This window comes from Phyllostomus discolor, chromosome 4, assembly GCF_004126475.2.
Source record: "Phyllostomus discolor isolate MPI-MPIP mPhyDis1 chromosome 4, mPhyDis1.pri.v3, whole genome shotgun sequence".
Classification (NCBI taxonomy): Eukaryota; Metazoa; Chordata; class Mammalia; order Chiroptera; family Phyllostomidae; genus Phyllostomus; species Phyllostomus discolor.
In genome coordinates this window covers 116010461-116024230 of record NC_040906.2, presented here as the reverse complement: position 1 = coordinate 116024230, position 13770 = coordinate 116010461, and the positions used below count along the sequence as shown (strand labels likewise).

At 55.0% G+C, this 13770-nt stretch overlaps 2 protein-coding genes across 4 annotated transcripts in view; one reads left to right on the top strand and one right to left on the bottom strand.

The window, feature by feature from the left end:
- Nucleotides 1-1902: 1902 nt before the first annotated feature.
- Nucleotides 1903-5811, top strand: DNPH1 (2'-deoxynucleoside 5'-phosphate N-hydrolase 1). The gene is made up of 4 exons (XM_028510402.2): nt 1903-2133; nt 5030-5098; nt 5262-5372; nt 5560-5811. The coding sequence occupies exons 1-4, from the start codon at nt 1932-1934 to the stop codon at nt 5676-5678; spliced, it is 501 nt and encodes a 166-aa protein (XP_028366203.1). The 5' UTR covers nt 1903-1931; the 3' UTR covers nt 5679-5811.
- A 394-nt stretch (nt 5812-6205) lies between these two features.
- CUL9 (cullin 9) overlaps nt 6206-13770 on the bottom strand; it is a 37762-nt gene continuing 30197 nt past the window's right edge. Inside the window, exons 32-41 of one of the 3 annotated variants that reach the window (XM_036024111.1) lie at nt 10308-10448; nt 9995-10159; nt 9589-9752; nt 8929-9022; nt 8336-8410; nt 8117-8227; nt 7871-7988; nt 7376-7509; nt 6648-6721; nt 6206-6571 (exon numbers count right to left, since the gene is read on the bottom strand). In XM_036024111.1, coding sequence (XP_035880004.1) covers nt 6361-6571; nt 6648-6721; nt 7376-7509; nt 7871-7988; nt 8117-8227; nt 8336-8410; nt 8929-9022; nt 9589-9752; nt 9995-10159; nt 10308-10448 — 1287 coding nt within the window. In that variant the 3' untranslated portion in view covers nt 6206-6360. The remainder of the gene's footprint in view (nt 6572-6647; nt 6722-7375; nt 7510-7870; nt 7989-8116; nt 8228-8335; nt 8411-8928; nt 9023-9588; nt 9753-9994; nt 10160-10307; nt 10449-13770) is intronic. The other 2 variants (XM_028508840.2, XM_028508841.2) reach the window with 2 other exon arrangements.

Here is a 13770-nt window from a genome sequence, read left to right as displayed (position 1 = left end):
TTCCTCCCTAAAGGCGTGTGTGTGCATGTGTGTGTAAAGGTGCCTGGCTCATGTGTCTGTGGCTGCACTCATCAATGGACAGAAATACCCTGAAATCCCTCTTCCTTCTCTTTGACTTCCTGTGTTTTTTTTTAAGATTTTATTTATTTATTTTTAGAGAGGGATGGGGGGGAGAAAGAGAGAGAGAGAGAAACATCAATGTGCGGTTGCTGGGAGCTGTGGCCTGCAACCCAGGCATGTGCCCTGACTGGGAATCAAACCTGCAACACTTTGGTTTGCAGCCCACGCTCAATTTACTGAGCTATGCCAGCCAGGCTTTGACTTTCTGTGTTTTAAAAAATTATTATTATGCCTGCCCTGGAACCCCATACTTTGATATTTTGATCATTACCATTCAGAAGAAACTCCATGGTACTTTTCTCTGGGGAATGAGTTTGGGGTCTCAGGACTCACTTCCCACTGTATACCACCCTCTTGTTCCATTTAATATTTTGTCCTATATTTGTGTGTTTTTTAAAATATTTATTTATTTATTTTTAGACAGAGAGGAAGGGAGGGAGATGGGGAGAGAAGCATCAATGTGTGGTTGCCTCTCTCAAACTCCTACTGGGGACCTGGCCCACAACCCAGGCATGTGCCCTGATTGGGAATCGAACTGGCAACCCTTTGGTTTGCAAGCCTGCACTCAATCCACTGAGCCACACTAGCCAGGGCTATATTTGTGTTATTTTATAATAAAATGAGAGGGAAATCATTATTATTCCCAGTTAATAATGCTGGATTTGCCTATCTCCCTGAATATCCTGCTTCTATCAGCTTACTGCAGGGCTGAGCAGATTACAAAGTGCTGTCAAATGCAACTTCTCATTTAATCCACTCCTTCATCCAACAAATATTTGATAAACGTTTCCTATGTGGCAGGCACAGATCTAGAAGCTGGGGATATTAGCAGTGAACCAAACCAATAAAAAGTCCTGCCTTCCTGGGGACTTACATTCTACTAGGTGTAGAAAGATATATGACAAAATCAATAAAGTATATGGTACATGAGAAGAGAAAAGGCTAGCAGGGAAGGATGACAGAGAATACTGGAAACAGGAGGCTGCCCTATAGAGAGGGTGCTCAGGAAAGATGATGTGTAAACAAAGACTTGGAGGAGTTGAGGGAGTGATCCAGGGACAAAAGAGCAAAAAGGTCCCAAGGGAACAGGAAATGTGAAGGCTCTGAGGCCAGCGTGCTCGAGGAACAGCCAGGAAGCCAGTGTGGCTGCAGAAAAGTTGGTGAGAGTATTAGAGCTGGGGTTAGAGGGAAGTTACCAGGTCACGTAAGCCTGGTGGGCCACTGTGGGATTTGGGTTTTCACCCTAAGTGAGAAGGCAGCCACTGGAGTGTTTGAGCAGAGGAAGGTCAGTGCTCACAGGCTCAGTTGGCCTGCTGAGTGGAGACTGGACTGCACAGCAGGGGACTGTTGAGGGAGGTAACAGAGGCTTGGATGAGCATGGCTGCAGCCCAGGTGGTGGGTGGGCATCAGATTCTGGAAGTCGTCAGAAGGGAGAGCTGACAAGAGTTGCAGATGGGTTGCATGTAGGGTTTGAGAGAAAGAAAGGAGTCGAGAATAACTCCAACCTTTTGGACCTGAGCAGTTGGGAGGATGGAGTTGCCTTTGGTGAGATGGCAAAGACTGGGGTAGAGGGGAGAGAAGTGGGTGAGGTGCAGAAGACTGCGACTTCCTCTGGGACAAGTGAGAGTTAAGAAATACAGGATGCAGTGGGTTCCCCAGACAAGGGCATGGTCACCCACGTTCCCCACTCCTCCCCGTTTCACAGGTGTGAACACTTGAGCACCTTGTCCCCCGGCGCAGGCTCTGCTTGGATCACGTGGCCGCAGGCTAGCGCCCCCTGGCGCAGAAAGGTGAGCGGTGACGGCAGCGGGATGGCGGCGACCGTAGCCGGCGCGCGGGAGCGCGGGGAGCCAGGGCAGTCGGGCGACACTTGCCGTCGGGCCCTGTACTTCTGCGGGAGTATCCGCGGCGGACGCGAGGACCGGGCGCTGTACCAGCGGATCGTGTCGCGGCTGCGGCGCTTTGGGACCGTGCTTACGGAGCACGTGGCGTTTGGGGAGCTGGGTGCGCAGGGTGAGGCCGCAGGGGCGGGGAGCGCTGGCTGCGGGGGGCGGGGGGGGGGGACGGGACGGGGGCGGCCCCGCCTCTTTACTGAAGCTGCCTCCCCCGGGCGGTGGCCGCCCTCCACTGTGCCTTGAGGGCCGTTGGCCCGGAGCGAGCGCCTCGCGCTAAAAGTAAACGGAGCCTGGACTCAGACCGCGTGTGCCCGGATCCAGCTGGACAGTCTCTGCGCTCTGTTATTATCCTGACCTTTACATTCCTCATGGAGAACTTTCTCCAACTCTTGCTAGGGTAGTTTGTAGGGAGGGGCAGAATGGGCGTGGACGGGACTGCTAGGGTTTCTGCACCCGCTGGCATCTTCTCCCCAGGGATAAGCTCCCCAACGAAGCTTATCCTCCTGCGCAGTGCGCCTTTGGCATGTGGGTGTCAATCCTGTCTTAGACCCGACAGACCCTAGTTCTCTCCACCACCACAGTCTCTCACGCCTTCTGATCAGACTTCTACTTATGTGTTTAGCTCCTGGCCGCTGTGGGTGTTTTTTTTTTTTTTCTTCCCAATGTTATTGAGCTCTAGTGAACTTAGCACTGTACAAGTTTAATGATTAGACCTTCATGTGTTGTGAATCAACACAGTAAGTTTAGTTAATGTCCATTATCTCATGAAATAATTTTTCTCCTTGTGATAAGATCTCTTAGAATCTACTCTTATAACAACTTTCAGATAACCACACAGCAGTGGTAACTATAGTCATCATGTACATTACATCCCTAGTACTCATTTTATAACAGGAAGTTGGTACCTTTTGACCCCTTCGTGTATTTTCCCAGTCTCCTGTCCCCCACGTCTGGTAACCACAAATTCAATTTCTTTTGCTAGGAGTTTAGATTTTTCTGTTTTTTTTGTTTTGTTTTTTGTTTTTAGATTCCATATACAAGTGAGATCATATAGTATCTGTTTGTCTGTCTGACTTATTTCACTGAGTATAATGCCTCCGAAGTCCTTCCGTGTTTTCCCAAATGGCAGGATTTCCTTCTTTCTCGTGGCTGAATAATATACCATTTTATACATACACAACTTTACCTATTCATCCGCCCACGGACGCCTAGGTTGCTTCCGCATCTTGGCTGTCGTCAGGGATGCCACTTTGAACGTAGAGTGCAGACACCTCTGCGACAGTGTTTTTGTTTCCTTTGGTTATATTCCCACAAGTGGGATTGCTGGGGCATATGGTAGTTCTATTTTTTTTACCCTCACCTGAAGACATACTTACTGCTTTGGGGGGGGGGGGGAAGAGAAAGAGAAACACCTATCGGTTGCCTCTCATATGCACCCCAACCAAAGATCAAATCTGCAGTCTTTTGGTGTGCAGGATGGCACTCCAGCCAACTGAGCCGCCAGGCCAGGGCTGTTTCTGGGCTCGAGATTCCATTCTATGGGTCTATGTGTCTGTTTCCATGGCAGTACCATATTGTTTTGATTTTATAGCTTTCTACTATAGCTTGAAATCAGGAAATATGATGGCCTCCCTATTTGTTCTTCTTTCTCAGGATTGCTTTGGCTGTTCAGGATCCCATAAATTTTAGGATTGTTTTTCTACTTCTGTAAGAAATGCCTGTGTGACCTAATAGGGATTACATCGAATCTGTAGATGACTTTGGGTAGTGCGGACATTTTAACAATGCTAATTCTTCCAGTCCATGAACTCGGGGTGCCTTTCCATTTATTTGTGCCTTCTTCAATTTCTTTTATCCATGCCTTATAGTTTGCGGTGTACAGACCATTCAGCTCTCTGGTTAAACTTATTCTGAACTACTTTATTGTCTTCAATGCTGTGGCAAGTGGGATTGCTCTCTATTCCTTTTTCTGATAATCCATCGTTAGTGCCAGGTCTGTCTAAGACATGGTTGGTCTGATTGAACTCTTCTAGTTTGAAAACTGTGTCTAAAACTGTTGTCTCTCTGCTCACAAAACTTGAAGTGATTCCCCATGCCCTGCCCAGGGACAGAGCCAGGATCTGTGGGCCCTAACGAAATTCTGGGAGACGTCTTTAAAAAGACGAAATCACAAAATTGCTAGGGTATTGGGAAGGGCCTGTGCAAGTGAGGTTTGTTGGTTTCCACAGTCGGTCCACCCCTGCCTGGTGGTTCCTGGACTTCAGTGTGCTCCAATATAATGAGGGAGTTTGTTTAAATGCAGAATCTCATACAGTAGTCTAAGGAAGCCTTCAAATCTCTTTTAACAAGTTCTGCAGTGATTCTGTCCTGGTGCAGGTAGCTGTGGGCCTTAACAGTACTGGAGAGTAACATTTAACCAAGCTGGAGCCAAGATCCTTTGCCTCTTACCCCAGGATGCCTCTGCCACCTCGGTTCCCGTCACCAACCACGGGTCACTTTGCATGCATTCGGGCAGTGGTTGTCAAACTTTGGTGGGGATGAGAATCACCTGGAAAGCTTGTGAAGTGGCCGGGCCCACTGACACTTGTGTCTTTGTAGTTTTATCAAGTTCTCAGATGATTCTGGTACCTGCCAAAGCTTGAGCACCACTCCATTAGGCTCTAATCTAGTCTTCCTCCATCCTTCGTGTGGACCAGCCCCTGTCTGCCATTCTCCACCTGGGATGCTCTCCCTCCTTCTCCACCTCTAATCACTCTGACCCACAGTGAGTGAGTCCTCCCCTTAATTTCATTTGTACCATTCATCTGGCCCTGTTCACACACACCCCCTTGCACAGGATCAAATTTGTCTTGCAGCTCTTCCATTTCCTTACTCCTTTCCGTGGACTTTCCGTGTTGGGCCATCCGCCCTCCTCCCAAGCAGGACAGGTGTGGGGGACAGGCTGAGGAGAGGCACTAAGTACCTCCGAGGCAGAGGGTGGCGCATGGCCTTGACCAGCTCTCTCTCAACCACAGGGGAAGAGGCTGCTGGGGGTGACAGGCTCATCCACGATCGGGACCTGGCCTGGCTGCAGCGGGCAGACCGTGAGTGGCCCCCTCTCCTACCTGTGAACTCCCCTGGGCACTGGGTTCCCTGAACACACCTAGCCTCCCCACCCAGGACTCCCTAGAGTTCCCTCCTCACCACTCACTTCCCTCTTTCCCTTACAAGCTCAGGCATGGAGCCTCACTCTGGTTTTTCTTCCAGTGGTTGTAGCAGAAGTGACCCAGCCATCCTTGGGTGTCGGCTATGAGCTGGGCCGGGCAGCCGCCCTCAACAAGCGAGTCCTGTGCCTGTTCCGCCCACAGTCGGGCCGAGGTGAGCACACCGAGCCCTGGAAGGCCACTCCCTCCCTCCCCAGCTTTCTCAGGACCCAGTCCTCAGCTGCCTTTTTTGGGGGGTGGGGGGTAGGGCTGTCTCTGAGTACAGTGTCTCCCCCAAGGGCTAGGGAAGGGAGCACAGACAGGGGTAGGGGGGGCACCTTGACCTTCTTTTCCCTTCCCAGTGCTCTCAGCCATGATCCGGGGAGCAGCAGACGGCTCGCGGTTCCAGGTGTGGGACTATGACGAGGGAGAGGTGGAGGCCCTGCTGGATCGGTATTTTGAGGCTCATCCTCCTGAGTAGGTGGCTTCTTCCCTCAGCCCAACCACTTGACTGAACCCCACTTTACCCAATTCTTCTGATCCCAGACTCGGCTGTAATACCATCCCTGTCTTTTATCCCAGTGCCAAATTAAAAGATATGTTTACAGTTCTGACTTTACGTATGTTTGTGTGTGTGGCGGGCCACGGCCGGGCCTCAATAGTATCTTCTTCCCACCCCACCGCACTTCACTTCCAGATGCAGAGAAACCCCAAGAGGGGCGTACTTCTAATGGCCTCGGGCCCTTGCCCGGAACATTCAAGAGCTTGGAGGAAGCCGACCACAGGGGCTGGCTGTTCCGTTTCCTCTGACCTGCGGCTGGGTCGGGGCAAACGGGCAGGCCTGCATCGGCCCCGCCGTGTTGGACCTTCACTGGCCGCGATCGGCTCGGGTCAAAGGGGCCGGCTTTGCTGACAGAAGAGTCTGGGGGTCTACAGGAAACTGAAGAGTGAGGAGGGCTGGTGTGTGGGGCGGGGGATGGCAGGGGGAGCTGCCCAGCACGCTTCAGGGAAGTATGTGAAAAAAGTTTATTCAGTAAACGTGAGAAGGTGCTGCGGGTACTGGGGATCGTTCCCTCTGCATACCCCATCACAACAGGGTGAGTCCCGGCCCCCTTGGCCCCGTGGCTCTGGGGCGGCTCCAGGGGCTCCCTGTGCCCTGACCCTCAGTCATAGCCCTCATCATCCTCTTCCTCATCACCAAAGAAGAAAGTGTCTCGGTCTAGGTTCTCGGACTCCTCGTCATAGGAGAAGCTGTCGTTGTCCAGCTCCTCGTCAAACTCATCTTGCTGCCACGCGGACACCTCGTCCTCGTCCTCGTCCTCGTCGCCTTCCTCCTCCTCCTCAGCCGCCTCCAGCCCCGAGGGACCCTGGGGCCTAGAGAGAGAGTGCTGCTCAGCCCCCAGTGGGAGCCTGGCCTGTCCCGCTCCCCTGAGGCTCCGCCCATACTCACTGGCTGCTGGGCACACTGGACCCTTTTGCCTCCCGGGCCTCTAACGAGGGACCTTGGAGACTAACCCGGAAATCCTGCAAAGAGACGGGAGGATACGGGAGTAGGACAGTAGAGGCCACTGGGCCTCTGAGCCCAGCACTCCTTCAGCCAGCGTTCTCCGAGGGCCCGCTCGGTGCCGTGCCCGGGCAGGAGTGCTCCCGCCTGTTCTCCCTCGCACGCCGCGGCACCTCACAAAGCACTACCTTGTGTGATTTAACTAAGACGTGGTCTCCAGGGACAAGGACCTGATGGTAAGGCAGACCAGCCCTGTGCTCCTGGAGCTCACGGTGCTGTGCATGTCTCTTCTGCCCGAGTTACTACCAGTCTGTATGCTCCCTGAGGGCAGGTTTGTAGCCAACATCGGCATATTAGAGCTGAAGAGAAATCTCCGAGATCCCTTACTCTGGTGGACCCCAGTCCCCTGGCCCCCCACTCCTGGGATTCTGAATCCACATCTGGGTACTATGTCTGAAAAAGTTCCCCAAGTGAATCTGATGAGCAAGGATCTGGCAAAATAGCCTGGATCTGGGTTGATTCCCTTATTTTGTAGGAAATGCCAGGTGGTTAAGTGGCAGGGTCCAAAGCATCCAGCGGCCAGTCTGGGAGCAGGGACACACACCCAGGTCTCTGAATAGCCATCCACCCTTGCGGCCTTTCGCCTGGGCGCTCCCAGGGCAGGGGCGGCCTACCTGGGTGGAATGCTGCAGGATAGCAAGCACCCTCTCCTGGATCAGCCGCAGCAGCTCCAGGCCCATGTGGAGACAGTCCGCCCGCAGCAGGCGCAGGGCCGCGGCCAGGTCTCTGCACTGCAGCAGGAGCTCCTCTGTGGAGGGCACAGGGCGGGGGGGCTCCACCCTGCTTCTCTCCCCTCCACACCCTCCTCCAACAAACCCCCACGAGACATCTACCAAGTTCTACTGACATCCACCAGACCCGGCTCTAGACACCCATTCATGAGGCTTACACTCCAGTGGTGGAAACAGAACCGAATCAAATCAAAGGTCAGGTGAAGACCTGTGTCCTCAGGCACTGACAGCCTGTACCAGTGACGAGGCCATGAGGAATTAGGAAGAGGACAGCGGCAGGTGGGAGGCTGGGGTAGGGCTGCTGTGGAGTCCCTGCTCCTTAGAATGGGATGCTCAGAGGGGAGGGGTGGGAGAGGGCTGCGCAGGTGGGCGGCTCACCGAGCAGGATCTGCAGGGCAGTGGTGTGCAGCTCCAGATGCTCGGTCTGCTGCTCCACCACGTCCAGTTGCTCCGTGTCCTGGTTGTAGAAGCTGTACACGCAGGCGTAGGCCAGCACCTGGGGGAGCCCGAGTCAGGTCTCTCCCACCTGTTTCCTCACTCCCTCCAGCCAAACAGGTCAGAGGACGGCTGCCCAGCCCACTAGACCCCCTTGGACCATCTGTCCCCTCCCCCACCCACCACAACCTTTCGAGCCTGCTCGAGTCCCCGGCAAGCGTTGCTGAGGAAGGTGAAGGATTTGGGTGGGGGCACCTCGTGCAGGGCAGACACGCGGTTCCATAAGTTCACGGCAAACTCCTGCACGGAGGAAAGGGGCTCAGCACTGCACGTGCACACATGTCCCCATCTAGACCGCACCCATCCACCCTCCGACCTTCCCACGGACCCATCTCTCCCCCGCCTCACCCGGGCCTGGTGATGGAAAGTACACCTCTCATTGTAGTCCTGGAACCGCTTCTCTTGGCGAGCTGCCTTGCTCACCTGTAAGGACACGTCGGAGGGGCTACTGTGCTTTGCTGGGGCGGAGTGGGGCTCATCAGACTGGCTGCTATTCACAAAGGCCTTCCAACACTTTACCCAGATTTTTTCATCTAACCCTCGGAACTCTGTGAGGTCGGTCGTGTTACTAACCCCTGTTACCAACGAGAATGCTGAGGACCAGCACACTGACCCAAAGCCCCACCCTAAGCAGTGGAACTGGGCTGTGACTCGGCCCTTGCTCTTCTCCACTCTGCCTTGCTGCCCCGGGAAGGTCCAGCCCGCCTCGGCCCTCCCCGCAGCCAGCTGGGTGTGAGCAGTGCCACTCTGGGGCCTCTGGTCCCTTGCACAGGCCCTGCAGGGCAGACCTCCCAGCATCTGTAGGCCTAGCTGGCTTCTGTCTTCTCCCCACTGTCCCAGCAACTGTTGGGCTGCTCTGCACAGACCTTCTGCACAGAGTCCCTCAGAGAGCCCCCCTCGCCCAACTGCCCATGGGCCTCTGCCCTCCCCGGTGCCCTTACCATGGCGGAGCAGTTGTAATAGTCTTTGTGACTTGGCTTCCAGGGCTTGAGGCAGCGCCAGCAGAATCCGTGGTTGCATTTGGCACAGGTCATGCTATGGAGGAAGCTAGCTGGTCAGGACTCCTGCCCCTGGCCAGGGCCACACCAGGGATGCCAGGAGCCTAGATGCACCGCTGATGATGTCCTGGTTCCTCCCTGCCCTTAGTGTCCTAACCTTACCAGTTCCTACTGAATACACCTTCGCTCCTGAATTCCCCTTTACTATCTTGAGTTAAAAGTGGGGTAAGGGCCCTGGCTGGTACGGCTCAGTGGACTGAGCACCAGCCTGCTAAACAGACGGTTACCATTTCAATTCCCAGTCAGAACACATGCTTGGGTTACGGGCCAGGTCCCCTGGTGGGGGTGAGCTAAAGGCAACCGATCCATGTATCTCGCACATTAATGTTTCCCTCACTCCCCTCTCTCTAAAGTATAAAATCTTTTTTTTAAAGTGGGGGAAGGAACATGAGCTCTAGGAATCACTCTGGAGGGGCCGAGCGTGGGTGGCTGAGTAACTGCCCTCAGCTCTGCAATGAGCCCCTCTGCCCCTTTCTCACCGCCAGTCCTCCCTCCCTCTTGCGCCTGCCGCCTCCCCCAGGGCCCACAGCACCCCCTTCTTACTGCAGACACCCTTCATTCTTCTCGATGGGAGTCTGGCAGCTGGGACAGCGCTTAGAGATGAGCTTGGCCAGGTGCTTGCTCTGTGCCTCCACACTCATGCCATCATAGTAGCCGCCATCATCGACCCACTGAGACATGTGGCCGCAGCTGGCAGGGTAGTGTGCCTAGAGCGGGGGGGAGGCAAGGACACGGCCAAGCCCTTACTGAGGGCAGCCGTCCTGCTAGCGTGCATGGGAGAGCGGGAGGGAGGGAGGTCCCGCTTGGAGGCCAGAGGAGGAGGAACGGAGCTCAACTTGGTGGCAGAGGATGAGGACAAGGCCGAATCTGCGTGTGTGTGGCAGGCGGGGGGCAGAGCGGGGTAGGGTGTGGGCACGGGCTCAGGATCGAGGCCCGGGTGGGCACCCACCTCAGGGAAGCTGCAGTTGAAGCAGGAGGCCCAGCCACACTTGGAGCAGGTGGTCCCACAGCCCAGGCCCTGGCGGCACAGGATGCGGTCGCAGCCTTGGGGGTTGGTGCACCAGGTCAGGTTGGAGCAGCTCTCCACGTAACCACGAAGGAGGGCCTTCTCATACTGTGGGGCGGTGGTGGTGCCACCAAGTGAGGGCCTGGCTCTCTGGGATGCCACCTCTCCAGGCTCCCCAGTATCCCGCACAGCAGCCCACTCCCAGGGGTCTGCCCCTCTGGCTATGCACCAGGGCCTCTCTCAGAGGAGGGGGTACCTTGGAGATGACCTCTGGCGAGGAGACGATGGCACGAATGAAGGCTCCCGTGGGCTGGGCAGGGCAGTCGGCAATGGGGCAGGTGCAGTTCATCACAAGGTTCTGCTCTATCCGGGTCGTCAGATACTCACTCCAGCAGGACTGGGAGGGAAGGCAGGCGCTGCTCAGGGACAGCGTGGGAGCGGCACAAGGGGATGGCGTCCCGGTTGCTCATCTAGCCCCTGTCCCCAGCGACACAGAGGGCCAGAGACAAGCCTGCCTCTAGATCAACCTCAAAACTGACCCTAATCTCTATGGTTTCTGTGCGTTTTCCTAGGATTGGCCCAAGTCAGAGTCATCTTTGGGGATGTGTGGGCCAGGAAAGCAGCCCAATTATAATTATTGTTGGGATGGACATGGAGAAAATGGAGAAAGAGAATCAAAAAAGAAGAAAGTTTCAAGTTCCGAGCAAGAAATGGAAAGAGCGAGAAGGTCAGAGAGGAAGGGGGTCCCCCGTCCCCGCCGGGTGGCTGGCCCCGGGTGCTGCGAACACAGCTGAGGCCTCCCCTCCCGGCCCACCTGCTCACCTCAGTGCCTCTCCTGAGCGCCTCCCCGCAAGCCTGGCCTCTTCTCCACAAAACAGACCTGCCTACAGCACCACCCAGATCCTGATAAACAGCCCCACGGCTCCCATCCAGTCCCAGGGCCAGAACGCCCCCCCACCTCCTGAGCCCTTGTCTTGCACCCACGGCGCTACCCCACCCTGAGTCAAGCCACGGTCCTCTCCCGAACTGCAGCAGGAGCCCGTCCCTGTCAACGTTCTCCCCGCTCCGTGCCTCCCAGTCAAACCCACTTGGTTTTTGCGTGATCAGCAGCCTGAGCCTCCTAAAAGACTCCATTAACAGTCCCTTCCCTCACACTGCCAACGGCCAGCTTCTGCAATGATGTATCTGACCCCAGGAGAGGGCATGCATCCATGGCATCAAAGTTCCAGGACAAATGGGAAGCACTTTACTGGGCTATTTTTACTCGGAGGAAGGTACAAAACAAAACAAAACAAACCCCTTTTGACATAGTGAGACAACCCCAGATAAACTGGAATGTTGAAGGCAAAATTCCTCTATTTCCAAGATAAAACAGAGGAAATTTCTCCAAGTTCAGAGGGCTCACCTGCAGCTGCACAGAGGCAACGGGACCCCCCCCCCCAGCCACAGAGGACAGCCCGGCCGACGCCTCACTCCCCTAGGGAGCCCCTCTGCTTCGGGCTTGCTCTAGGCTCACGCTGTCCCCACTGCCCAGCCCAACGGGAACTGGAACTGCGTCTCCGGCCCTCTGACAACCCCCTCACCACTCAAGGCTCACCCCGGGGAGCCGCCTCCAGTGCTGCAGACCCCAGGGTTCCCCAGCTCTGAGCTCTCCGGGGTGCCGTGTGTGCCGTTCAGCTGCGGCTCACTCAGGGCTCCGCCTCCTCTTCCATCAGCCTACTTTTCTCAGCTGAGTTTTCAGGTCCCCTGTCTCCACACCTCTGTAGGGTGGGCGTGCCCCGACTTCAACGCCCTGGGCCTGCTTCTTTCTCCTTGGACGATACCAGCCAGGCTTCCCCACTTAATCCAGAATCCAAAAACCCTGTCCACCTGCCAGTCCCACATGGGTGTTCGACAAGCAGCTCAAACTTCATGGACACAAAAGACTGAATTTCCCCTTAAAAACCTGTTCCCCATCCCCAGTCCCAGGTCTGAGATCGCCCTGAACTCAGCCAAAGATGACACACCCCTTCCACCCAGACGCTCAGGTCAAAAACCCAAGAATCACCCTCGACTCCCCAGTCCTAAACCCCACCTCCGATCCCCCAAGTCTGACCTGCTCTACCTGCAAATGTAGCCCAGCCCACCCACTCCTCCCTTCCCCTCTGTCCCCAGGCCCTTGGCCACCTTCTCTTGCCTCTTTGCACAAGTCTCCAAATGCTTGTCTCTGCTTCCACTCTTGTTCTGTCCAAGTTATTTCCCCTCACAAAGTGATCTTTCAAAAATGTAAGTCAGATCACATCACTCTCCTGCTCAAAACCCACCCTGGCTTCCCCTATAGAAAAACCCCTCGTATACCAATCTTGACCCAATCGGGCCATGCCCACCTGCCAAACCGCCTCTCCCGCCACCGCCCGCTGCGTCCCCGTGCCTTCACCCGCTCCTCCCTCTGCCCACCACTCTCTGCCCTAAGACAGCGGCCTCCCCGGCCTCCCCGGCCCCCACCCTGGCCCCTGACAAGGCCCTCAGCACACTCCCAAACCAGTTACTTCCAACAAGACCCCACTGTAGTCTCTTCCCTGCACTCATCCTAAGGGTGTGGAGGGAGAGCCCTGGTATGAGACTGCCAACATCCAATCCTGACCCTGGGCAGATTCCTCTCCTCCCAGTGCCTTCGCCCACAGTCTGTGAGGTGGAGATAGCACAATGCCGGCCTCACGGGGAACTAGGGTGGGAATTAAGCACGACAAAGCAGTAAGGCAGCACAACGGCCCAGAGCAAGTCCCGGAGACTACTCCCTGCTGTTATTCCCAGCGCACGGCAGGTTCTTGCTTGGACTTCCCCACACGCCCATGCAGTGCTCTGCACACAGCACATTCATGACAAATATCGGCTGAATGAAAAAATGGAAGTGTCAAGGAAATAAGTAAGAACCTGGGAAAAAGTGAGCACAGGTACCTATACGAGAGGAGGAACTTGGAGCCGAGCCAAAGAGCCGGAGAAAAAGTGCTGGCACACATGCACGCACGCATGCAATGCCCGTGCCCCAGGCTGCCCACCATGGGGAGACGCTGCTGGAAGCAGCAGCAAGGGTTTGTGACCACGGGGCTCGCGTCCTGACGACGACGAGGGCCTGACCCTGTCCTAAGAGCTGAGAGGCAGGGAGTGTCGGACAGCACTTGGAACCTCAACCCCTCCTCCCAGCCCCGGAGAACTAAGTGCTCACTCCCCAGCCGCCCGCCTTCTCTGCCTCGGCTTTAACACAGCAAACCCTGACTTCCCACAATCCCCTTCTATTATTCTGGCTTACAGCACTTTTTATTTTTGTATTAAATGAGATACATGAGTGCACACCAGGGTAGGGCAAAAGCAGGTTTACAGTTATGAATACATGAAACAGAGTTTATTCCTGTATTATTATTAATTATTGTATTGCTTCATATATAAACAACTGCAAACCTCCTCTGGCCCTACCCATATAAAAGAAGCGATGATATTCGAAGGTCAGGAGACTCGAATGGTGAGGAGGAAACCATAAACTGCGGCCATCACCGGTTCAATCACACTTCTCATAGAGTGTCTTACCGTACACTGTGTGTGTGAGACCTGTGTGTGTCAGTGCATACATTTATATTTCTCAAACTTGGCTGAACACTGGAATCCCCTGAGGTGCTTTTAAAACTCCATATGCTTGGATTTCACCTGCAGATCTGACTTAATTGGCCTGGGGTACAGCATGA